The following is a 24,426-nucleotide window of genomic DNA, read 5'->3' as shown; positions in this document are numbered from 1 at the left end:
AAGTGTCATGTAAATAGCTAAAAAGCATCCATTAATTGATATCTTCTTGGACAACAAAAACAGGAATTAATGAAGGATTTTAGAAATGAATGAATCATTTCATAAAGTACTTTTTTTTATTTTTTTAAATGGGGGACTTAAAAACATTTATATAAAATAATTAACAAATGAATAAATTAATTAATCAATAAATAGGTAAGATTAAAGAATAATGCAACAGTCTATACAAACATTTGATTATACATTAATGAAAACCTAAATAACTAATGGAATTTCTTCACAAATTGAATTTAGGCATTATAAAGGGTAACTCCATTTCCCATTAACATTTTGATTTTTTTCAGCAGAAGTGTAATTTTTTAAAATTACTTATTTACCTAAACTTAAATATGGTATGGTTTGGAGCTGCAATGATTTGCCAAATAATTGATCAGAAAATGTTTATTACAACACATTTACTTACCCGACACTTTTATCCAAAGCAACTTACAATAGGTGCATTCAACCATGTGGACACAACCCCAAATTGCAAGAAACATGCAAGGACATCACCTTCATTAAATATGCTGTACTGCTTCAAGTGCTACAGGTTTGTTTTTATGGCTCAACAGATCAGATTTCAGTCTGCGACAGAAGATGTGTACAGTTTCTGCTTTCCTGATGTCAGTGGGGAGCTCATTCCATCATTGTGGAGCCAGGACCGCAAACAGTCGCGAGCGGTGGCTGGGCCCCCATCGTAATGAGGGAGTAGCAAGCTGGTTGGCAGTAGCAGAGCATATCAACGGACTGGGACGTATTATTTTACGTATATGTCCTGGATGTAGGGTGGGCCTGAGCCACACAGCACGGCAAGCAAATACCATTGTCTTGAATCCAATTCAAGCAGTTACCAGTAACCGGTGCAGGGTGCGGAGAAGCTGTGCAGTGTGGGAAAACCTGGATGGGTTAAAGAACAGTCAAACAGCTGCATCTGTAAGAGCTGCTGAGGTCGGATAGCACTTGCAAGAACACCAGCCAGAAGTTGAAGTTTGTTTGGCGCAAGATGATAAGATCCTAGATCAGTACCTGTGCCCTCTCCTGGGTGAGGAACGGACGTATCCCCCTGATGTTGTGGAGGATGAATCTGCAGGAGCAGTGATTTTGGCTGTGAAAAACAGGTCATCCAGTGTCACACCCAGGTTCTTTGCAGAGCTAGGGACACCACAAAGTTCTCAATGTTAATGGAGAGGTCATGGACATGCGGATGCCTTCCCCGGAAGACTGAGCAGCTCAGTTGTTGAGGTTGAACTTCAGGTGGTGTACAGACATCCACTGAGAGATGTCAGCCAGACACGCAGAGATTTGTGCTACCACCTGGGTTTCAGACCGGTGAAAAGACAAATTTAGTTGAGGGTCTTTTGCATAGCTGTGGTAGGAAAAGCCATGTGAGTGAATAACAGAGACAAGTGACTTGGTGTAAACAAAACCTGAGCGACTCAGAATGAAACTTTGAGGGACCTCAGTAGTGAAGGTAAAAGGTTCAGACACAGATTAACTCCAAGTTACCCTGTAAGTGCGGTCCTTGTGGTATGTGAACAGGGAGAGTGGAGAGTCTAAGACTCCCGGTTCTCGGGTGGAGGGGAGGATCATTGTGTCAAACCAGTGTTTGACACAATGGAGGAAAGAGAGAGGCTTCTCTAGCAGTTCCTCTGTGATGGCATGGAGGGCAGTCTCACTTGAGTGGCCTGTCTTGAAACCAGACTGTAGGGAGTCAAGAATGTTCTGGTGGAGATTTGCAGAAAGTTGAGTGAAGACAGCCAGCTCAAGTGTTTAAGAAAGAAATGGAAGAAGAGCAATAGTTATAATCAATTCATCATTTAGGTCATTGTTCAAGAAAAATGTAAAACACTTGCTGGTTCCTATTTTTAAAATATGGTAATGTGTTGCTTTTCCTGGTCTTGCCTCATTCTCATCAACACCATCTTTAGGTTTTGGTCTGTTGGTCAAACAAAACACAGCTTTTGATTATGTCACTTTAGGCTGGAGGCCCAAGGTGACTTTTTTTTGTCAACAGTCAAAACCCAAAAGATATTTAGTTTACTATGATGCAGGAAAGACCAGGAAAAGTAACAAAATCTCACATGTAAGGGGTTGAGATAATCATGCAGTCAAGCAACTACACATTTAACTGACAAATTGCTGCAGCACTGATCCATACAGTATTTTAGTTTGGGTAAATAACCCAACAGTGATATAGAAAATATTTCACCCACGTGTTAGTGCTAAGATAAAGTTATTTATCTGAAAACCAATTTCCCTCTGGATAAATAAAGCTGTAACACTTGCAAAAACTATAAACTGGCAACAAGACAAAAGTGAGACAGACTTAAATACCTAAAGGGGGTGTGTGGAGACAAGGGTTAAACACATTAGGGCAGGTGAAAATAATCAACCTCGAAACAAAAAGACAGGAAGCAAAACCAGACACTGACACCAGGGGCAGAACAATTTCAAAATAAAACAGGAAACAAGAAACACCAACACCGCAGAACTGTGACAGATAACTCAGTATTGCATCAGTGCTATGTTGACCCAAACTGGATCAATTTTAATCCAGTGATTATAGACACTTTGAGCGAGAGGAACTCATGTAGACGAGCGCTGTGTCATCCAGTGTCCCCACACGCTGCATATAAGTTCTCACCCAGCAGAGTTGTTGTTTGTTGTGGGGTCATATCATCTTCATCTCTCCCTCCATTGATTTTCTCTCAGCTGAGTCAAGGGACATCTGCTAATTGACAAACAGCATCACATACGTTTGCCCTTTTCCTATCATCTAGAAGTGTATGTTTTCATCTCTCTGTCTGACTGTTTTTGTTGTCTCCTTCCACATCCTCCTCCTCCTCCACCTCCTCCTCCTCCCGCTCATCGCCCTCCCTCTCTTGTTAACTGCCTCTCCTTCAGTCTGTCTCCCTCTCCCGCGCTCCTGCTCCCCCATGCTGTGTGGCACAGTAGGTGGATGATTAGGTAGGATGTTGGAGTGTGTAAGTGTGACAGCTTTCAGACACCCACCTCCAAGTTGAGTCACGGATGGCGGTGGTGAGCATGTGATCCTATCTCCAGGGTGACTCGGGTAGATCTGTGTTGCTGTGTTGTCACATCGATATGTAATATTTGTTCTTTTCCAAAAGTGTAGCCATTTTGGAGAACTGCCTTTAATATTAATATATCTCTAACATCAACTGTAAGTTTGATTTAAATTGTTCCTACTGTATATACTCAATGGTAAAATATAACTAAATACATTTACTCAAGTACACACATTTGAAGTACTTGTACTTTACATCTTTTTTTAATATTACTTTACATGTCTAATCAACTACATTTCAAAAGGGAAATGTTGTACTTTTTACCCCATTACATTTTTTAACAACAGTTACCCAAAAATATATAAATAATAATAATCAAAATTAGCTCCACCTCAGCCCATTGCAACTAAATAAAAATGACATAACAGTGTTAATATTCCATTAATGTAAGACTCATACACATACATAGTTGTCATAGTGCTTTTCTTAGATCAAATGTTGTTGCTATGTAACGGCACTGAGTCAAAATGTCATAGTATCTCCAGATAGTTATTATAGGAGGGAGCAAATTATTTGCTGTGGCACTGATGGGCATCATAACTTTCTGCGTTCCATTGTTGCAGTCCTACATGTTTGACATCATGTTAGAAATGATGCCTGTAAAGTCATTCTCCATGACTGTAAAACCACACTATGGCATGAAGCAGGTAACTGGAGAGCAACATATCTGGTTAGGTGAGGAGTCAGTTAACACAGTAGTAATTCTATTGGCTTTGGAAGAGCCCCAGTAAAGGTGGAATCGGGTAGGAATAAGGCATCACTGTGTCAGTGGTACGAGACGACAGAGTGCCAGCTGTCAGTTTAACCAGGAACACTGCCAGTGTGTGTGTGTGTGTGTGTGTGCGTGTGTTATTGATGCCAGTGAGAGACAGTGCCAGTGGTGAAGTGCCACTAGACAGATCTGGTTTCCCTCGCTGAGCAGCAGTGTGTGCATGTGTGTTTTGTTGTACAATCTTGTGTGTTTTGTGTGTCCGCACAAGCTGCTGTTGCCTCACCTGTCAAACTCCTGCCCTCTACCAAAGCCACACATGGATAGAAAATTGTTCAGGTAGGAGTAGCTCACTGAAAAAAGAAATCCTGTTCTTTATTTGAACGATTGGGATTTATTTTACTATGGATCCTGAAAAATGTCGGCTGGTAAAAATGCCTCTTCCTGACATCAACAAACAAGTTAACACAGCTATTAGTTATTTATGAGGGGTGTCCATAACAATATAGACATTACTTGCCATTTTAACATGTATTAAATTAGGGCTGCAACTTATGATAATGAATAATTGTTTTGGTTAATTGATTATTTTCACCTATAAATACTCAGGAAATAATGAAAATGCCTATCAAAACCTCCCAGACATTGAGGTGATGTCTTTTAATTGTTTTTTTTGGGGGGGGGGGGACAATAAACAATCAAAAATCCAAAGATATTCAGTTTACAATGACATGAAACAGAGAAATGCAGCAAATGTTCCCATTTGAGAAGTTGGATGTAATTTTATGAGGTAAAAATGAACTCAGAGAGAGAGAAAATTAAAGAGTTTGGCGTGGCAATAGAACAAAAACAACCACAGCTCTTAATACTTCAGCAGTAGTTGCTTTAGAAAAACCCAAAATACATTTTTCTTCCATTCATCAAACAGCTTTCTTTGAACACATTAAAGACAGATTTGGCCTTGTCTTGCCAGTGACATTGTTATCCAGTCAATTCAAGGAATGTGTGGTTAAATGCAAGAAGAGAAAAGAAACAGGTGTCTAAAGCAAGTCTTGCTTCCTAAAGCTTTAGGTCTAATGAACTCTCATTTTAAACTGTTGCTGTTATTTGACATATATTCAATATCAGTGAAGTGTTTACAATTTAGTGCTTCGGTATAAATCCAGAACAATAGCGTAATCAGCATCATGTAAATATGCTGCATTGAGAGTGTGGCTATGTTGTATGTTTCAGAGGCTCTGTTCCCTTATCCACCACCTCTTTTCTGTCATTCCCTCTGCCTTCACCTTGTCAATAAAATGCCAAAAACCTGAATGAAGGCAGGATGCTGACAGTCCATGGAAATTAACATCAGAGCGCTTTGGGAGAGATAAGGATGTAACAGTCATTCAGTACAAGTGCCTCCTCTATTCCTTCATCACAACAGTTTTATTGGGCTCTGAACGTCGCTCAGAAAAACACACAAACTTGAACAGCACAGCAGGGATGCCGTCCGCCCCCTGAATGACACATCACCCAGAGCTCCCATTGCCCAGAGAAGCCCTCCACAACACTTACGCCTCCACTCTTCCCCAGAGTCTTACAGATGATGACTTTTGTTATTGTCTTCACTGATTCAAAGCTCCTATATAATCGGGATGATCTTACTACCGACCTGCATCCAGAGCGAACAATAAAACAGTAAAAATGCTAATAAGTGGACAATGATTTAAGATTCAAGGTCAAGAGTGAACTTTCACACTCAACAATGAAACAGGCATTTCTATAGGCTACCTGAGTATTGATGTATGTGACAGGGTTGTAGGAAACAGAGTTAGCTGCTAAGTGAGAAATGTACAAAATGTTATGCCAGATGAAGATCACATGACCAAAACATCATGATAACATGAATAAAAATGCATAATACATACTGTATCGTGTAACAACACCAGCAGCAGTACATTTAAGGTACATGTTAACAATTACATTTTTGTTTCCACCTGTTTGGTATTGATAAGGCTTCAACCAGCTGTACATACTGAAGATTTTAAGGTATTATGAAGACTAATAGTTAACAGTAGCTCTGTGAGGCTGTACATAGGCAGCGGCCTTGAGACAAATGCTAATGTTATCCTGCTAAGCTGCTCACAATGGCAGTGCAAACATTCAGGTTTTTAGCAGGTATAATGTTTACCATGTTCACAAAGTTTGGTGTGCTAGCATTCTAACATATACTAATTGTCACTAAACACAAAGTAGCCTACAGCTGAAGCTTATGGGGAGGTCCTTTCAAATCTATTAGGTGTGTGGTGCCGGAAGGGGACCACCAAAGTTTTTGCAATTAATCCTCTGCGGACCAGACAAAGCCATTCCTACGCTGGTAGCATGATAAAAACCTTAATGGAAGCGATGGTCATTTATTACAGTAAAAGAAAAACCTTTGTGAGATCTTGTGTGTATTAAGCAACACACATTTTATATTTTTTTCTCTCTCAGTAATGAAGAGAAATTAATGCTGGCTGGCTAGCTAGCTGGCTGGCTGGCGGGGTGGCTGTGAGTTAATTGGGACTATAGGTTGGCATCAGTGGCAAGCTCAAGCAGAGGCCCAACTGGCAGGCAACAAGATGGTGTTCGACAAGAAGTTAATGTTCAAGTTTTGTCGTTTGTGGTTTTTCAAAAAATGGAAACAAATCTGTAGGTATTCGGCTTAACAGTTCTAAGCAAAAGACAAGCAAACAGCTGTAGGCTCTCTCTCAGCCCAACAGTGACACTGAATGTTGCTATGCATGAGCAGTTGATTCACTTAGGGTCTCTGAGTTAATTGATATGCCTCAACCACTACCAGCCAGCCAAAATGAAAGAAGGAAACTCAATATAGCGAGCTTAATAATACCTAACAATGTGGCCAATGTACTAGACAGCTAAAACATCTGCAAGGATTGCTTGAGAAAGTTCATTCTTGACCTTGGGAACAGTAATTTGACCAAAACAAATCTTGCTTTTTTCACTGTCCTCTTCAGCAAATTATCTAGTTATCCTTGGTCCTATCCATACCCGAAGAAGAAATGCAGTAGACAGCCCTGGTAATAGTGAGGCGACCTTGAGTTAAGATTCTTCTTTGACACTCTACAAATAATTTTTGTAGCTTCCACTCGTATTAAAATGTGGATTATTCTATGGTCTATATTTGCAACTATGCTGTACTGAACATATACTGTGCACACTACGCAGCAGAAGGTAGATAATTAGCTGAGGATTTTCATGATGTAAAACATGAGCCACATCGGCACACACAGGTCAGAAAAAATGAATCAGTGCCACTGTATAACAGCAGCTCCCACACTGTGAATGAGCCCACTGCGCGGCACCTCCACAAAGGAACCTACAGTACAGCAACTCAAAAAGATTCACACACACACATACAGGCACGCACATACGGGTAGAAATCCGACAAAGCAAAGGATGATGGTGATTATGACACATAGCTATGCCACCCACAGTGGTGCCTGTGCGAGGGCAGAGCACATCAAACTGAGCAAGTGTAACACATGCTCTGTGTCAGTCCTCCTCCCCTGCACTGGCATGTAATGTATGACACATAGCTGAACCACCTACAGGCCTGCTGTCTCCATGCCCAGCTGAGGCCAAGGAGACGGATTCTGTCGGATTCTGCCGGATTCTGCCGGATCGTCCTTTGTGCAAAAGAAGGGGTAGTGTGTGTTTACAAGCTGCTCAGTATGTGTCAGTGAGAGAGTGTGAGGATCACTTGTTTTGGTTAAAATGTTGATTTTCAACTTTTAAAATATCCCCAAATGTCACTTGGAGTAGAGTGCATGACTGTACCGCTGAACGTCATCTGCTATTGAATTCCACCCCCAGTTAAACATGTGAACTCATGTTTGAATCAAGCCTCTATGTGTTATGCGGCTGCAGGGGCATCTGTCCAGGGCTCAGGACTATTCTCTGTATGCGATGAGCGTGTGGTATTAGGAGGGGGGGGGTTGTCGGTGGCTGGAGGCCAAGAACCTCTGGGGTACCCAATCTGAAGAGGGGGTGAGTGACCCAGACTTAGCCCGGTGTGAGGATGACTAATTGAGGAGGGGAGAAGCTGAGGCTGTTACAGGATCTGACCTCTTCAGCACACACATACACCCCCCCCCAACACACACACACACACACACACACACACACACAACTACATAAAACAGGGAGTGATCCAGAAACCTAATCTAATTCTGCTATGACACATGTGGAAGACAGCGGGGAATAGAGTCAGGCATATTTGTACTGTACAAGATGAAAGGATGAAAGGTTAGGAATTACAAATAAAGTATTTTGTTCAATGACTTTTTTCATGAAGGATCACATCTGTAAAGATTTTTGTGTTCTCATCCTTCATTGTAATGTTGTTATTGTTAAAATTTATCATTTAATTATCTCCACAAAGCAGTGAAGGTTGTGATCACCTCCCTCCATCTGTTTGTAACTAACGTACCTTGAAACTGACAGAGAAGGTGGCATGAAAGAGCAGATTTTAGAAAGAAAGATATTTACCTATTCCTGACTCTTCGACCTTTTGTCTGCCGCCACCGTCGGGCCAGACATCCATCCATCCATCAATCGTCAACCGCTTATCCTGCATACAGGATCGTGGCGTGGCTTGAGCCAATCCAAGCTGACATCAGGCGAAAGGCGGGGTACACCCTGGACAGGTCACCAGTCCATCGCAGGGCCACACATAGACAAACCCATTGAGCCAGACATTCATTTTTAAAATGAATAAATTTCCCAACTTTTTAGCTGTAGGCTAAATTCGCAATACATGCTGTAGTATAGTCATGCACACAAAACTTAATAGCTGATTTTGGTGTGCCATCATCAGGCCAAATTTAACAGAGTTAACAGAGCTTGAAAACTAACATTTGAGAACATTCACTGCGGCAGATTCTTGCATTTTAGAAGCTGTCTAATGCGAATGTTGAACAGTTTCCTCTTGATGGATGACTTAAACCTGCAGTGACTGATCTGTTGGCCACTTTGGGGCAGCAGTAAGCACATCATTGACATCATCACCTTTTAAGTTTATCTGGCAAACATTCGTATTTACCCATACACCTGATATGGGGCAACTGTAGAATGAATTTGGAGTTGTGTTTTTCCTTATATCTCTGCTTTGGTCTCCACCAGCTCCTGAGGGAAATATTTGGCTCTGTAGCTGCCAGATTTCACCAGCTCCTCACTAACTTTGTCTGTGTGCTGTTTGGGGCTAAGAAGGTCGTGTACAGGTAGTTTTTAGAGCTTTTTTTATTGAAAACAAAACAGTGCTGATAAGAGAGGTGACAGTTGGCCAGTTGATGGGAAATGGATTTTCACTCCTGTCTCATCCCGAACCCATGTCAGAATTAAAAAGATTCCTGTCCCATCCCAATACTGGAAAATTAACGCCCTTCATATCCCGTTCCCGATCAAAATCAGAGAATAGCATTCAGTCATATAAAACGGACCTATGATTCCGGTCCTGCCTGCTACTGATGAATTTTTTTCCTGTCCTAACCCAGTCCCATGATCAAGTCCCATCTTTTTTAACCATAACCACTTTAAATTTTAAAAATGAATAATTGTTACATAATTGTCTGTTTATCAACTAATCAATTAATCGAATTAATTGTTTTCGCACTTACTGCTACGATTCTCTACTCTTGTCACTATGATACTGACAGTATAAGCCATGGCGATGGGAGAACAGGTCTTGGCAAAGATCCATCCTCTTGAGTGTTTAATTGTTGCTCTTGCAAGAATGGCTGCCTCTCTTTCATGCAAATAAATTGTAACTGAATTCAACTGACACAGAAAGAGGAAGAATAGGGAAATGTACAGTGAGTCCAAAGCAATTGTACTGAGTGGAAAGTACAATTGCTCCGCAGATGTAGTTGTGAGACTGAGACATATTTATATCAACGATAAGGGGATGTATAGGAGGAAGAGCACATGCACTTTGGTCACTGAGGGGTAGAGAGGAGTTAAGAGGGGAAGAGGAAGCTCTGCACTGTGCCAATAGGAAGAGTTTGTTCCTCAGTGAGATACAGGAGACAGTGTCAACACACACACTGTGCTCAATATAGCTACTGTCACACGGCTAGGCATACCTCTTTCTCCTTTTCAGCCTGACACAACCTTCCTGAACACCCCTCCTCACTCGCTCACGTTCTTCTACCCCTTCCCCATCTGAACAGGTTACATTCTTCCTTTCCCTCCCCTCTCAGTCCTCCTCCACGGCCCCCGTCCATCAATGTCCCGTCCCTGGAGCTAAATTAACTGATCTCCCTTCCTTTGCTCTTTCTCCCCTTCCTCTCCCCTCACTCTCTGTATATATTACAGGCTTGACACCCTGCCAGACATTGGTTTAATATAACACACATTCTCTGTGCCTTCCACCCGCTCTCACATTACCCTCTCTTTCCAACTCCCACCACCCCGCTTTCATATGGGCACTGGCCGTTTGCTTTTTCCGTACTTTAACCACCGCAAAAGGAGCTTTTTGTTCTTGAATAGCTCCCTCATTGCCATGGTAATCCAACAGAAAGAGAGTGCGGTTTTTCTGTCTAGGGCCTCGCGGATGAAAATAGTAAGTCATGATGGGCTTCTTTAAGTGGCCCTGAATCTGAGAAATCAAAGTCAGAAGTTTATGCACTTATGTGGGTCGTGTGTATAAATGTCATAGTTTACCACTGTCAAGCCATTTCCCACAAGCCTTCTCCTACTTCTTCCAGGTGGACGTCTTTTGCCATCTCAGCCTTCCCGTTGATCCCCCTCTTCCTCTGTCTCACTTGTCCTCCAACGTCACCCTCCCCACCCCCCTCCTTTCCTCCTCCACCACCTCACCACTCGCTGTGGTAATCCCATTACTCATGTGCGAATACCAGCTGGGGAAGAGAGGGAGAGAGGGAGGGAGAATGTGGACAGAGGATAACTGTCTAGAGGCCTCGGGTCTCAACTAGACAGTTGGACACTCTAGATGTTTTAAAAACTCTTGTCTAGGGAACAGAAGAAAATATTGATTGACACACTATAATTTAAAAAGTGTTAACACTAAGACCACTTATGACCCTATTTGGGTAAAGAGGGGGAGAAAAATAGAGTCAGATAGACAGAGGGAGTGATATCTGGCTGTGTCTCCTGACGGTTGGACTGGCAAGCTTGAAAATAAACAAGTTCTTTGATGACAAAGAAACCATTGACTCTCTTATTCCCTCTCTCTCTTCTCTCCCACTCCTTTTTCTCCACAGCTTGCTCTCTTTTCCTCTCTGTGTCCTTTATTGCTCTTGCCGTTTCGAAGGGGTGAGTTTGGAGGGTGAGTGCGTGTGTGTGGGGGGGAGCATTAACCGCCACCCTGCTGCACTTGTCCCCTCAGCTGCCGGCTTTTTCTTTCATCTGGTCTGCTCTCACCCTACACGCCTTTTAGTCTAGCGACCCATCTTCCCTTCTCCTTTCACTGTCACACAAGAAGTTAAACCTTTTTTTCTCCTCAGTCAAGGTTCTCCACATGATGAATTAAAGCTGAACAAGGGTTTAACTTTGCAGGCGTTTCATAAAATACAGTCTGAAGTTGATTATGTAAGATCCCTTGCTGGAAATCAGCTCAAAGATGATTGTAGCGCTTACAAAGAATGAGGGGAATGGTAAAAGAAACCAAAGAAAGAGAGCTGTAAGGAGTAACTGAGTGTGTGCACATGTATGTCTGAGTGTGTGTGTGTTTGGATGTTTGTTCATGTCATCAGTGGTATGATTCATCACATATGTACATATTACACCACTGTTGGCTGTTTAACGCCCAGTCCAGGAATCAGAATCTTGCCTGGCTTCCACTGGTTGCTGAAATCAGGTTCTGTGTGTACATGCATCGTGTGTGTGTGTGTGTGTGAGTGTGTGTGTCTGCAGTGCCTGTGGTGGCACTGGTTAGTGGGCTACCACACCCATTGTCCACGGTAATTACACTGACCCGAGCCATCTGTGTTGTAGAGGCACAGACCAGAAGGAACTGGTGTGTGTGTTAGTGCAGAGTGGATGGCATGCTATGCAGTTGCACCGCTGACATCCATTGAACAAAGTCTGTAGGGGGTTTTGACCTTCCTGTACACTAACTTGTACATCAGTTGTGATTGTTTGGCAGAGATCTCAGTCATATCGTCAATTTTCACTTGGGATGACACATCCCTTAGGTCACATAACATGCACAGCGGAATGGATGGGAGATGGGTGAGGGTCTCAATCTATAGGGAAGATATCTGGGGATGTTCACACCCACACCCACCCAACTGCGAGCATTCACAAACACTCCAGTGACAAAATCTCCGCACTCCCTTTCATTCTCCTTGTCTTTCTCTGCGGAGCGTCTGTCTGTCACTCTGATTAGGAACGGACAGAGTCACATAAAGCACGGTGGGGATGAAAAAGGGCGGGATGGGAGATAGAGGGAGTCACAGATGATGTGGAACCAATAGGACAAGGCTCTTCTGTGATACACTCTGTTTGTCAAACACACCATCAGGTTCACTCGCTAGGTCACATTAAATGGCATGACACAATTTAAAACATGAAATGTTAAAAACACACTGCAGATATGGGGAAATATGCCTTCTTTTACACTGATCCTACAAAGATTTTGGGCCCTATTATGCTGTTAAAATGTTTATAATAGGATGATGACAGGGTATGGTGAAAGAAAGAGAGCAACGTGCAACAAAGGTCTCTGCCCACACATGAACTGGGAACTTTGCCATTACCCCTAAGCCACCAGGGAACCCTATAGATGCTGCTTTTAATATGAACACTTTTTACAGTGTCAGACCTTTATTTCAGTTTTTTATGCGTTTTGAGGCAAAGTGCTCAAAGATACTAAATATTTGGCAATTTCTGATATTTTACTGTGTATTGTACCAATTGTCTGCAGTGACAGTTACTAAGAGACTGGAAATGTTTTTTTTAACCAAAAACCTAAAATCTTAAAAAAAAATCTATTGACTGGCAACGGCTCACATCCTAATGAGACTCTCAATTATAACTTCATTAAACCATCTGTTTGAATTAGGTCTAAAACAAAAAACAGACAGTACTAGCGTTTACTGGTGGACAAATACGCTATATGTTGCTTGCTGGATGTGCCTAATTATACAGAACAGGATCTCGACAAGTTAAAATTAAAATCTTGTTAATATTTCTTTTTTGATATTGTTTTAAGTTTTGAGGTATTTAAAATGAGCACACTTGTAGCCAAAACACACAAAAATGGAGAATGGCTACTACTGATTCTTTCAAAAAGGAAGAATGATTGTATGATCATGATCATACAAGGGAGATAATAGCAATAAATGACACGAAACATTTTCACATATTCAGTTCAAAGAGTCCAACAACCTTGAGCTTGTAGCTCTAATAATGACCTGAGGAGCGAAAGTGAGTGTGAAGGAGGGAAAGAGATAAAGGCATGGAGAGGTGGCAGAGGATGGAGCAGGAGGAGGAGTAGACGAGGTGTGAGAGTGAGGGCTGGACGGACGTATGGATGGATGAGTGGTAAAAGACGACGGGACAGCAACGGACAGAGTATGGCAGCAAAGTAAAGAGGATATGGGGAGAGAAAAGAGGAGAGGTGGATAAACAGCTAGAGTGAGGGAGGAGGAGGAGGAGGAGGAGGAGGACACGGGTGGGAGAGAGGGGTGGTGTTGAGTGAAGCACTGTGTTTATCAGTGTTCAGAATGTACTGTGCTGTAGATTTGTCTGTAAATGTCATCTCCTATTCTTGAGTTACATTAGAGTGTGTTCACACAAGTCACAGACAGGCACAGACACACACAAAGCCATTTGCCCACCCTGCACTTAATCGCTAAATCTCTCCTCTTGTCCTCTCTTTGATTTCTTCTTGCACATCTTTTCCCTCTGCATGGAGAGCTCGGGGGCCGCTGAAGAGCTCTTCACCTCAACCAGAAATACAGACATCAGAAAATAGGAAAACGATAGATATTTGGTGGATGTGTGCCAAAACAGGTGACAACACATCAAAGACAGCAACAGAGAAACGGGGGGAATAGTGCGACTCTCTTGTTCTCAGCTGATTGCCCTCTTGTCAGCCTCTGTGTGGGAAAAAAGCCACGCAGGTCTGTCCAGTGGTTTTCCTGCTCTGAAGAAGAAGACAGGACAGGATAGCAGTTTCCTGGATGTGAAGGTTCACCATCCAATTTAGATGCTCTTTTTTTCACCCCTTTTTTTGGTCCAGTTTCTTATCAGGCAGAGCAGAGTGGGCTTCCTCAACCTGTCAGTGAATGGCCAGCGAAGGGAGGAGAAATCCTGTTTGTAAATCACACCACAGGGACGTTGCTGCTGTCAGGGGACTTTGTTTACTTTGTTTTACTACCGCTGTTTTATCCTGTATACAAGGCAGGGCAGTGGTGTGTATTGCTGATGTAACAACACAAGGCAAGAAACGCACAAAAAACACACATAAAGCCCGTGCGCAGGTGCCGATGCACAAGAAGGCTAAAGAGGAGATGCACTTCACCTCCCATGTATGACGCCTCGCCCACTCATCTGCATTTATCCATAACACATAACAGCTTCATATCAGCGGCACGTGAGGAAGCAGAAGGTCGGTGTGTACCAGGAAACAAGTCTGGGCATGACACCGGTTCTTACAATCAAACAAACCATGAGATATGCTGAATATCTGATCAGGTGAAACATATGAAATGACCAGATGTCTCTGTGCATACATACTGTGCAGCATTATGCTAATGAATACTCTGGGTTGGTGTACATGTGTGCGTTTGATTGTGAGTTAAAGGCCATGATACAGTTGGCTTCACCTTAAAAAAAGAGGAAAGGGGAGTTAGTGCTTCATGAGAGACTGGCAACAGAACAGGATGCAGGGTCATAGTCAAATTAGAGGTAGAAGGTTTTTGGGGTTTTTTTCACTTTAATTCATTGTTTATATGTGAAAAGGTTTTTGGTCTACATTGCTTTGATCCAAGGGCCCACGTGTTTCAGAAAATCAAAAAAGTAGTGACTATGGAGAAAGTAAAGAAGTACATTTAATTGCAGTTAAGATTCACTCTACCTCAGACTTTACCATTTTGAGCTTTCACTCAATTACAATAACAGGTAATGGTTTAATTTACAGCCAGCAACTATTATATCTGTGGGGCACCATTACACTACATACTGGGTACTTACTAACATGGAAAAAAGTAGAAGGAATAAGTTAATAAATTTGTGTTCAGGAGCACAGAAAAAAATTACACTTACTGACTACTTTTTAAATTCACCACTTTGGTCCAGACTGAGATATCTCATCAACTATTGCTGGGATTGCTGTGAAATTGCACAGATATTCATGGTTGCCACAGGATTAATCCTAATCACTTTGATGATCCCCCGACTTTTCCTCTAGCGCCACCAGCAGGTCAAATTTTCACTTATCCGGTGAAATATCTAGTATTGTACATGGACAGGGACAAAATGTGGTTGAGATATTCAAATTGTAAAAACTATGGTGATCCTTTTCATCTAGCACCCATATCAGGACAAAATTCTTCCAGTATTCCAGTCAATATGTGTAATTTCACCTGTTCAAAATATGGGACTTTTTTTTTCTAATTTGGGAAACAACATGATCTGGACACTGAAGAAGAACTTAATTGACTTTCATGGGAATGACAGATTGTGTGAACTTGATTTTTTTTATTTGTACTCTGCAGGACATGTCCTCACCACTTTATGTGTTGACTATGGCTATTGGGCTGCAACTAAATATTATTTTGATTATTTTCTCAATAATATTTTGGAGTGAAAAATGCCCCAAAACCTACAGTGAGGTCTTAAAATGTCTTGTTTAGTCTTGTTTGCAATCATAGTGGAAAAAAGGAAAGCAGAAAATATGCAACTTTGATTAATTAGGAACTAGAAAATGATGAATCGATTATCTAAATTGTTGCAGTTTAATTCTCTGTCAATTAACTAATGGGTTAATCTACTCATCGCTGGAACTGATCAGCAGCAGATATATGTTATCCCCCTCTCTGTATAATTAAAAAAGACCTTCACTTCAGTTCAGTGTTAGCACAACTCTGTGAAAAAATAAGTTTTACTTTTGATGCAAGGGTATATTTCACCAATAACAATATAAAACAATATACTGTAAGACAAAAATAATCTGCTCTGAATAATCATTTGTAAGATTTTTAAACAAAATGTTCAATACACTACTTACAGATTCTTAAAAGCAGATCTACTTCTTTGCCTGCATTGAAAAATTAACACGCAAGTTAACTGCTAGATGCAAGCTGTTTCCTACTTCACTGAAAGGTGTACATTATGCACTGGAGGTTTCAAGTTCGAATAATGGCTCACGATTGGTCCCCAAACCAGCTGTATGTATAGGCCTACATGTTTAGAGCTGCAACAATAAGTTGATGAATCGATTTGTTGTCAGTTGTTAAATTTATCGGCAACTGCTTTGATAAGTGATTAATCTCTTTGAGTCCTTTTTTTAAAAAGAAAAAAACGTCCAATTTCTCTGATTTCAGTTACTCAAATGTGAATATTTTCCTCCTATGCCTGAATATATTTGGGTTGTTTACAAAAGACATAATCACCTTGGGCTTTGATCGACATTTTTCAATTTTCTGGACCTAACAAGTAATTAATTAATCAAGAAAATAATCAACAGATTATTTGATAATGAAAATAATCATTAGTTGCATGAATGTGAAAAAAGCTAGTATCAAATTCAAACTCAAGAGCTTACATCACACAGTGAAGGTCAAGTAGCAATATACGAAACACATATTCTTAATGCAGAACCTTTGTTTTTAGTAGTTTTTTTCTGAGTAAAGGAAATTAGTATGTTCCCATTACTACAGAAAAGTGTAGCACAGTGTATCATACCTAAAAGGTGGCTGACTCCATCAGGTATACAGTGAGACAGAGTTCTCCTGTTTTCAGTGTTAATCACTAACTGACGCTTTGATATTTATTTTGCCATTCTAATAAGAGTAATTATCCTGATTATGAAAGAGCCTAATTAGAACCGTAGCCCCTGATTGACGTAAACGGACAATGTGAAACGAGCTGCTCTCGCGCCTCTCTTGGATCGTAGGATTCGGATGTGACGTCACCACGGCAGCGCTGTGGCGGTCTCCACGGCAACACCGCGTGCTGCAGTGACGCCAGCCCAGGCCCCAGCTCGTGGTGAGTGGGCGTGACTCGCCACGTTAGCCCCCCCCCCCCTCTCTCCTCTCCTGTCAGTGTGGGCGGGCCCCGCTCAGAAGAGAGCGAGCGAAACACGACACCCCGAGGACGGAGAGAGGCACGGGGGGGAGGAGAGACTAGTGCTGAATGGTGTGAGAGAGTGAGTGGAGGACTTAAAAAAGTCTGTAAAGAAAGAAAGGATCTAATCTAACGTTAATTTCTGTCAAAGAATTAACAAAGCGTTGCGGTGGAGAGATGTCAAACAGCGACGAAGATGCGGTTGAGACGGAGTAAACAGCCACCGGACAGTTAACGTTAGAGAAAGAACTTGTTAAAAAGAGAGAGAAAAGCTTATTTCGGCTGGCTCGAGTCGGGACGGTTGGCCGTTTTCCGCCGCAACTTGAGCAGATTTCAACTGCTGTTGGTTACGGCAAGAGAAGCGAGGGACCGGCAGCGAGGTCTTGACCGCTCAGCTCAGCGGAAAGCAAGAGCTTCAGTCGGTTTGGTCGGTTGGCTGAGAGCCGGGGGGAACGGACCGAGAGAGCGCGGCGGCTCGAGAAGAGAAGAGAGCGAGAGACAGAGCCGCTGAAGCAGTTCGCTGCAAAAGTTTGCCGTTTATCTTCACCTAGTTTTCCCAGATTGGGAACTAGAGGAGGAGGAGGAGGAAGAGGCCGAGACACTTAACTTTTCTTTCCACAAGCAACTTTGTGGAATTCATCCTGTTTAGCAAACTTTAACCGCTTGCTGCCTAGCTGAAGTAGCTATAACAGAAATCATGAAAACACCTGGAGATTCTGGTAAGTTTTGCGTGACTCATGCTCAGATTTTTTTTTTTATTATCCACCATTGTCTTTCTTGTTTACTTGTGGTCGTTGTCGGTAAAGATAACAGTAACTACACTGTTGATTAACGAACAAGCCAGATAGTTATCTGCATCCTCTTCCAATCAAAAACACGATGACAACCTGTTGATTTTAGTTTTGTTCAGAATAAGTGCAATAGTCCGTTGTTTAGCTAAATAATATACTAAAATCTGGTGTAGGTTTAGTACTGTACTCCGATTCAAGAGGAAGTGGTTAAACTACTGTACAGTTGTTATAGCGACATCCTCTGTGCCACACTGCCAACCTAATTTCACCATGCAGCACCTTTCAGAGAACAGAGTGAAAATCCTAGAAGCACTGTGTGCGTGTGTTTTTGTAGAGAGATGTGGACGTGTTGCTAAGTTGCTTGAAGACGCATCTCCTCCTGGCGGTGGTGTTGAGGTGATTGGATCTGGCCAGGTATCCACTGAGCAAGCTGATATTAACCTAGTAACTGAGCATACATTTACGAGGTACCTGGCCTGTCAGCATATTGAAGTGAAAGCAGGAGGGGGGGATTTCCAGTAGTCAGCTGAGGTCTCTGTTTGTCTTATTATCTAATTCCTGAAATGCTTGCATGTGTTGGTTCTTGCTGAAAGCCAAGGCAATTTTTGTATAGAAATAAGGAAGTGGAAGTACTGCCTTTTGTGCCAGCTATTCACTTTTATCATTTCTGTCAGTGATAATCTGCCTGACATGACACTTTCTTTAAGTGACAAAACACTACATCTGTTTGATTTTTTTGACATTATTGGACAGGGAATATAAGAGACATGTTGGATAACACCTGAAAGCATATAACAACTATTTATTGTCTAAGGCCCTACAAAAACAAAATATACATATTTAATATGTTATTTTTCCTGGAGGGAGCAATGTGGTGATGACTTCCTAAGTTACTGGTAAGCATTTGGCATAGGGCCGTGTGTGTGTGTGGGACTGACAAACTGTGTGGGACCCTATTCCACTTGGGACGTTCCCCTCCCTTCCCCCACCCTGTCCCCTCATGACTCCGGCTGCACCCGCCTCAGCCCCTCCACATTCCTGCACACACACACCCACTCCCTGCAAGCAGCCTCAAGGAGGCTGCCATGACATCACACCACATCCCACCACAAGTAGCCCCTTTTATTAAAAGGAACTCAGTGTTTGTGTGTGTGTTGGTCATCAGTTAAGAACGTTAACTGGTCCTATTTTAGTGTGGTCAGTGTGCATGTAGTGTTATTTACCATTTATATTTGTTGATAGAGCATCCTCTAGCTATTTTCAGTGTTGATTGCATTTTTTTTATCACTTGACTTTGTGTACAAAATTGTAAGCTTAAAGTTAAGTTTTGACACTGCTTACATAGTCTGACTTACAGTCTCAAAACCCAAAGTTCTCAGTTTATACTGACTAGGGCTATAAAAAGTCAGGAAATAGTGAAAAAAATAGTTGCTGACTAAATTTTATTTTTTAATTTCTAACAGATTAATTTACTATTCATTTCAACTGTAAATATTACAAATTTAGAAAATCAAGCAGCCTCTTGCAGTGGTGGTGCAGTGGTTAGCACTGTCTCCTCACAGCAAGAAGGTCACGGGTTCAAACCTCGGTTGCCCTGGCCTTTCGGTGTGGAGTTTGCATGTTCTCCCCGTGTCTGCGTGGGTTCTCTCCGGGTGCTCTGGCTTCCTCCCACCGTCCAAAGACATGGGTTAATTGGTGACCCTAAATTGTCCTTAGGTGTGAGTGTGAGTGGTTGTTTGTCTATGTATGGCTCTGCGATGTCCAGGGTGTACCCTGCCTTTCGCCCGATGTCAGCTGGGATAGGCTCCAGCCCCCCGCGACCCTGTACACAGGATAAGCGGTTGAAGATGGATGGATAAAGCAGTCTCTTGCGCCTGTGAAGCTATACATTTCATCAAGTGATTTGTCAGTTATCAGAAGTCAATTTGATTAATTCTCTGTTGATTAACTAATTGATTAATCCTTTCAGCACTCATTGGTAAACATAGCAACTCTGTCTCGGATCTAAAAACAAATCTGATCTTATAGCAGCACTTTCAGATAGTCAAATTATTGAACTGGTTTATCCGTGGTGCTGTGATATCTGATCTCCTGCTGTTGCTCCATTTGCAATCAGGACACAAGTTTTAACCCTTAACCTGTGTATAGCCCATCATCTACAGTGAACACATTTCTTGAATGTGGAAGGATATGGCACCGCCCAGATATGTGCAGAATAAAAAATATAATCATCCCTTCCTGGGTTGTTTGGTGATTTTGTCCCATATGATAAGCTGGCACTGCGTCTATGGATCTCGCCTCCTTTCTCTCCATCACCGGACACTTCCTCTTGCACCCCTGTTTTCCTCCACAGTCACTTCATTAACCTGAATGGATGAAAGGATTTATGCTGAGATAGAGGATTGATGTGAAGAAGCAGGAAATGGCAGAGCTGTAGCCGCATCTGTTGTTGCTGGCAGACAGGTGTTGGATTTGTGGTGGTGGGAAGTATCTGATTTAATTTCTGTCTATATCTAATCACTGCTGTTTACCTGGTCTTTTCGGTGTAGTCAGGGGAGTTGGTCAGAGGCAATGTATTCCATCGGTTGCATTAGTCAGCAGTCGGGGATTTGGTGGTATTTAATGTCTTCACTTACACAGCCATATATCTGCCTTTTTGTTCACCCCAAAGGCTGTGCTAATGAGCACAATAGTAACTTTCCTAACTAATGTCTCTCCATCCCTAATATGTTATCTACACCCCCACGCCGTTACACTTACTCATTTTCCTCCATCCTTCCCAAGGGTTGCAATTTTTCTTCTGCCACCTCTGTCATTCTTTTCTCTCTCTGACGGGATAAGGACTGGTGTGTGTCTTTGTGTGATGGAATTGCTTAGCGGGACCCCTGGCTCTGGAGGTGTGTGTGTGTGTGTGTGTGTGCGTGAGTGAGTGAGAGAAGTGTGGGACAATGGTGGGAGTGGGGCAGGCCTTGGGGCTGATTGTGTGTGGACTTGTGGGGCCAGGGACCTCTCATTGTACTCATAATGGTGCGGAGTAGCTCATAGTTTGGTGGCGCTTTTGACAAGTGAAGAGACTGCACTTCGGCATGTGTGTGTGAAAGAGAGTGAAAGAAAGAGTGAGGTAAATGTGCACATCCCATTTTTTTCCATTACTCATTCAACTACATTGTTTAATCATGATTGTTTTGTGCTGCTTTTCCAAAATGATTGACATCTGTGGAGCCATTTAAACAATTATTCTAGACACACACACAGTCCTGCCTTATGATGTGGCAGGGCAGGAGACAAAAGGGTAGCTTGTGAGCAAGGAATTGAGAGGGAACATTTCACCTTTTCCCCGTATGGGTTTATATGTGCGATTGTGAGCATATGCTTTTCAATCTCAACACACAACCCCTGTGATAAGCGCAGTGATTAGCCTTATCTGTGAAAACTCCCTTGCAGTGCTGACCACAGCAAAACCACTAGCTCCCATTATCCCAATACAGTTTTACAGCCTGGTTTATGGGACAGTGCCCTGCTGTGATCAAGCTCAGCCAACATGCTTTAAGCCTGAAACAGATGATGTTCCATAACAAAACTGGTTATCTGCAATCTGAAAAAGCTGGCAATTTCTGTTATGTGCCAAGAATCCACTTTGGGAATCGTGGGCTAAAATCTTATGCAGCACTCTGTAGCTTAGTATTGACATGGTGACAACACTTGTGAGGTCATCAATTTTAATGTAGTGTTTTTAAGTTGTTGTAAAATATTGAATTTTACATTCTATTATACAGATTGATTTTCAAAACAGACAGAATGAGCATTCCCAGTTCAGAGGCAGTGTGGCCCACTTTTTCTTGTCATAACAGTTCTTCATAGAAGTTTTGATATGGTCATCTGCGATGCTAAGTTGACTTCTGGTAGAGGGGGCCTTCAGTTGTGGAAATGTCTGTATTTAGCCAGGAATGTGACCAAAGGGAACAATGTGCTCAGCCAGTCGACACTAATGGACCTCCCCATCATTAGTCCTGTGCCGCCCTTGACCAGGGAGACCACAGCCAACAAGGCAGCACTACCCTTGACTGCCCGGGTACTTCTGACCGCTGTCCAGCACTGCTGGCGGCCTGTTCGCCCCCTGCCTCAGAGACCCACACATTAACCTCAGATCTGGCCATCCTAGAGATTATCAGCCCCTCTGCCTGTTTGGTCAGCTGCACGGTTGTAAGGTTCAACACTAAAGAGTTCCATTTAAAATTCGCTTTTTTTTCTCTGATAACACAGCAGCAGATCTACATGTGTCCTCAGGCCATGTGTGTATGTCTGTGATGTGAGCTGAGCCTAGTTTTACTGCGATGCCATTGGTTGTAGCCACAGCATGACCCTATATCGACTGTATTGGTTATTAGTCAGAGATGGTAATGGGGTGGGTCTACATGTCTATAACTGTAACACTTTGGGGAACATATGTGTGAGTACACATGCACAGAGCACACACAATCGCACACACTGCTGCTTTTTATTGGAATTCTTGGACCTCCCACATTCCTGCTTAGAAGGTTAATAGTTGCCGGCTGTGTTGCATTACACATGAGGGGAAAACACAACAGTTACTATCTCTGCAAGCCTTTCTTGAATACACTCACTCAGTGACTTGCAAAGGCATGCATGCGTAACATATTTTTAATACTGATATCATTTGAAGAATGCACTGAAAATATTGGCTATTTTAAGCGATGAGAAGTAACATTTGTAATTAAAGCTAGCAGCCTGCACACATACCCCACCATGCGCGCACACACACACATACACAAAGATGGTCTCTTCTCAAATGGGTATCAAAATTCATGTTGAGAATGCAGTAGGGTGTGTTTGCGTGCATGGATTGACCTGCACTGTTCAGCAGCTGTTTGTTTTTGCGCGTACATGTGTATTGTAATGTAATATGGGGGGTTTACAGAGCCACATTGTTGTAGAGGTGACTCAGAGTGAGGCACAGAATGGCATGTTATTGTAAAAGAATATCAAGTGTGTATATGAAGGAGACAGAGTTTTCTGGGTGGGCAGCTGTGTAAAGTGTTACTTGTGAACAAAGCGTGTACGCTGGTGCTTGTGGGTGTATGTATAACAGCGTCTTGGTGATGGCGGCGCCGTTGAAACTGATCTGAGTGTGACGACGTGCATGCGCACACACACACACACACGTTAAGATCAGGTAACTCTATTCCTGGGATCCTTCCAGGTGAGAGGTTTTATTTTGGATCCTCACATCACAATGACCTGTCCTTTAGGTTAGAGTGTCACCGCTTCGCTGGTTGGAGTATAATCAGGGTGTAAGCTGTCAGGACCATGACTGCACTCAGTCAGTCAGAGCAAACTCTTCCTTCTTTGCCCCACCTCTAAACCACACCACAGCCACCTGTCCTGGCCTGTTACATGTGTACACACACACACACACACTCACACACTCACACACACACACACACACACACACACAGAGTAGTTTCTCATAATCCTCTACTGATGCAGCTGCACCCAACAGTGGCTTTTGCCAGTGGCAGCAGTGGTGTTTTAATGTATACTCCTAATCTTCTTAGATTAACCCCCATGATAAGGACATCTTTACAGGATCAGCACACATTTACATTACATTCATTTAGCAACTTACAATTGCTATATATGTCAGAGGTTGCTCAGGGACACATAAGTGGACGTGTCACAGTGAGATTCGAACCCAGGTCTCCCACACAAAAGGCATGTGTCTTATCCACTGCTCCATTGTCACCCCGCCAAGCAATTACTCTGCCACTGCATCACTCAATCACACAATCACACAATGCTAATGTACATTCTAGGCAGGAACAGAACAACAGGACTGGATCTTCTATGTACTGTAAAGTAAAATTAACTTAACTAAAATTAACTTATGTGTAAGGTGAGTGTCTTTTGAATATTTGCCTATTGAAACAGACAATTGGGAAGCAGTGTAGAAGAGTTAATCTGCACTTTGCATAGAAACCCCAACAGCATATTTTCTCATTGTTAATTATAAAAAAGCCCTAAAATTTCAACTTGTACACAGCAATTTGAACCGCTTTAGTGCCCATGTGTCTCACTAAGTGTGATAGAGAGTGGGCTGTCCCAGCCCCTCTGATTCACGGAGGTGGTGAGTGGAGCTCCTAACCCCGTTCTAACCCCTTAAGTCCAGTGCAGTCAGCAGACACTCCCTGCAGAAAGGCAGCAGTGTTTGAATAGTTCCTCTGGCTATTTTTATCTGGGAATCTGCCTCTGTGCTGGACCCAGGGAGCGGGGGTGGAGGGCAAATATCTAATCTAATTTCGGACGATGGGAAGTCACCAAAAGGACTTGTGTGCCACTTGCATAGTGTCGATATTTTGTGCTCTTGTCTGTGTGGTTGGCTCTCGGGTATTGAAATGCTGTCTGGCGCCAAGTTAAACTTTCTCTCTTGTCACCCTCCTCCTCTTCACTCCTCTCTCCCTTCCCCCATTCCTCCCTCTCCCCC

At 42.5% G+C, this 24,426-nt stretch overlaps 1 protein-coding gene across 1 annotated transcript in view; it reads left to right on the top strand.

The window, feature by feature from the left end:
* Positions 1-17,115: 17,115 nt before the first annotated feature.
* erfl3 (Ets2 repressor factor like 3) overlaps positions 17,116-24,426 on the top strand; it is a 52,056-nt gene continuing 44,745 nt past the window's right edge. The window contains exon 1 of the mRNA XM_046045291.1: positions 17,116-17,852. Coding sequence (XP_045901247.1) covers positions 17,831-17,852 — 22 coding nt within the window. The 5' untranslated portion in view covers positions 17,116-17,830. The remainder of the gene's footprint in view (positions 17,853-24,426) is intronic.

Source organism: Micropterus dolomieu, linkage group LG03 (assembly GCF_021292245.1).
Source record: "Micropterus dolomieu isolate WLL.071019.BEF.003 ecotype Adirondacks linkage group LG03, ASM2129224v1, whole genome shotgun sequence".
Taxonomy (NCBI): Eukaryota; Metazoa; Chordata; class Actinopteri; order Centrarchiformes; family Centrarchidae; genus Micropterus; species Micropterus dolomieu.
The sequence above is the reverse complement of the archived record's forward strand: the minus strand, read 5'-3'. Positions and strand labels throughout refer to the sequence as shown.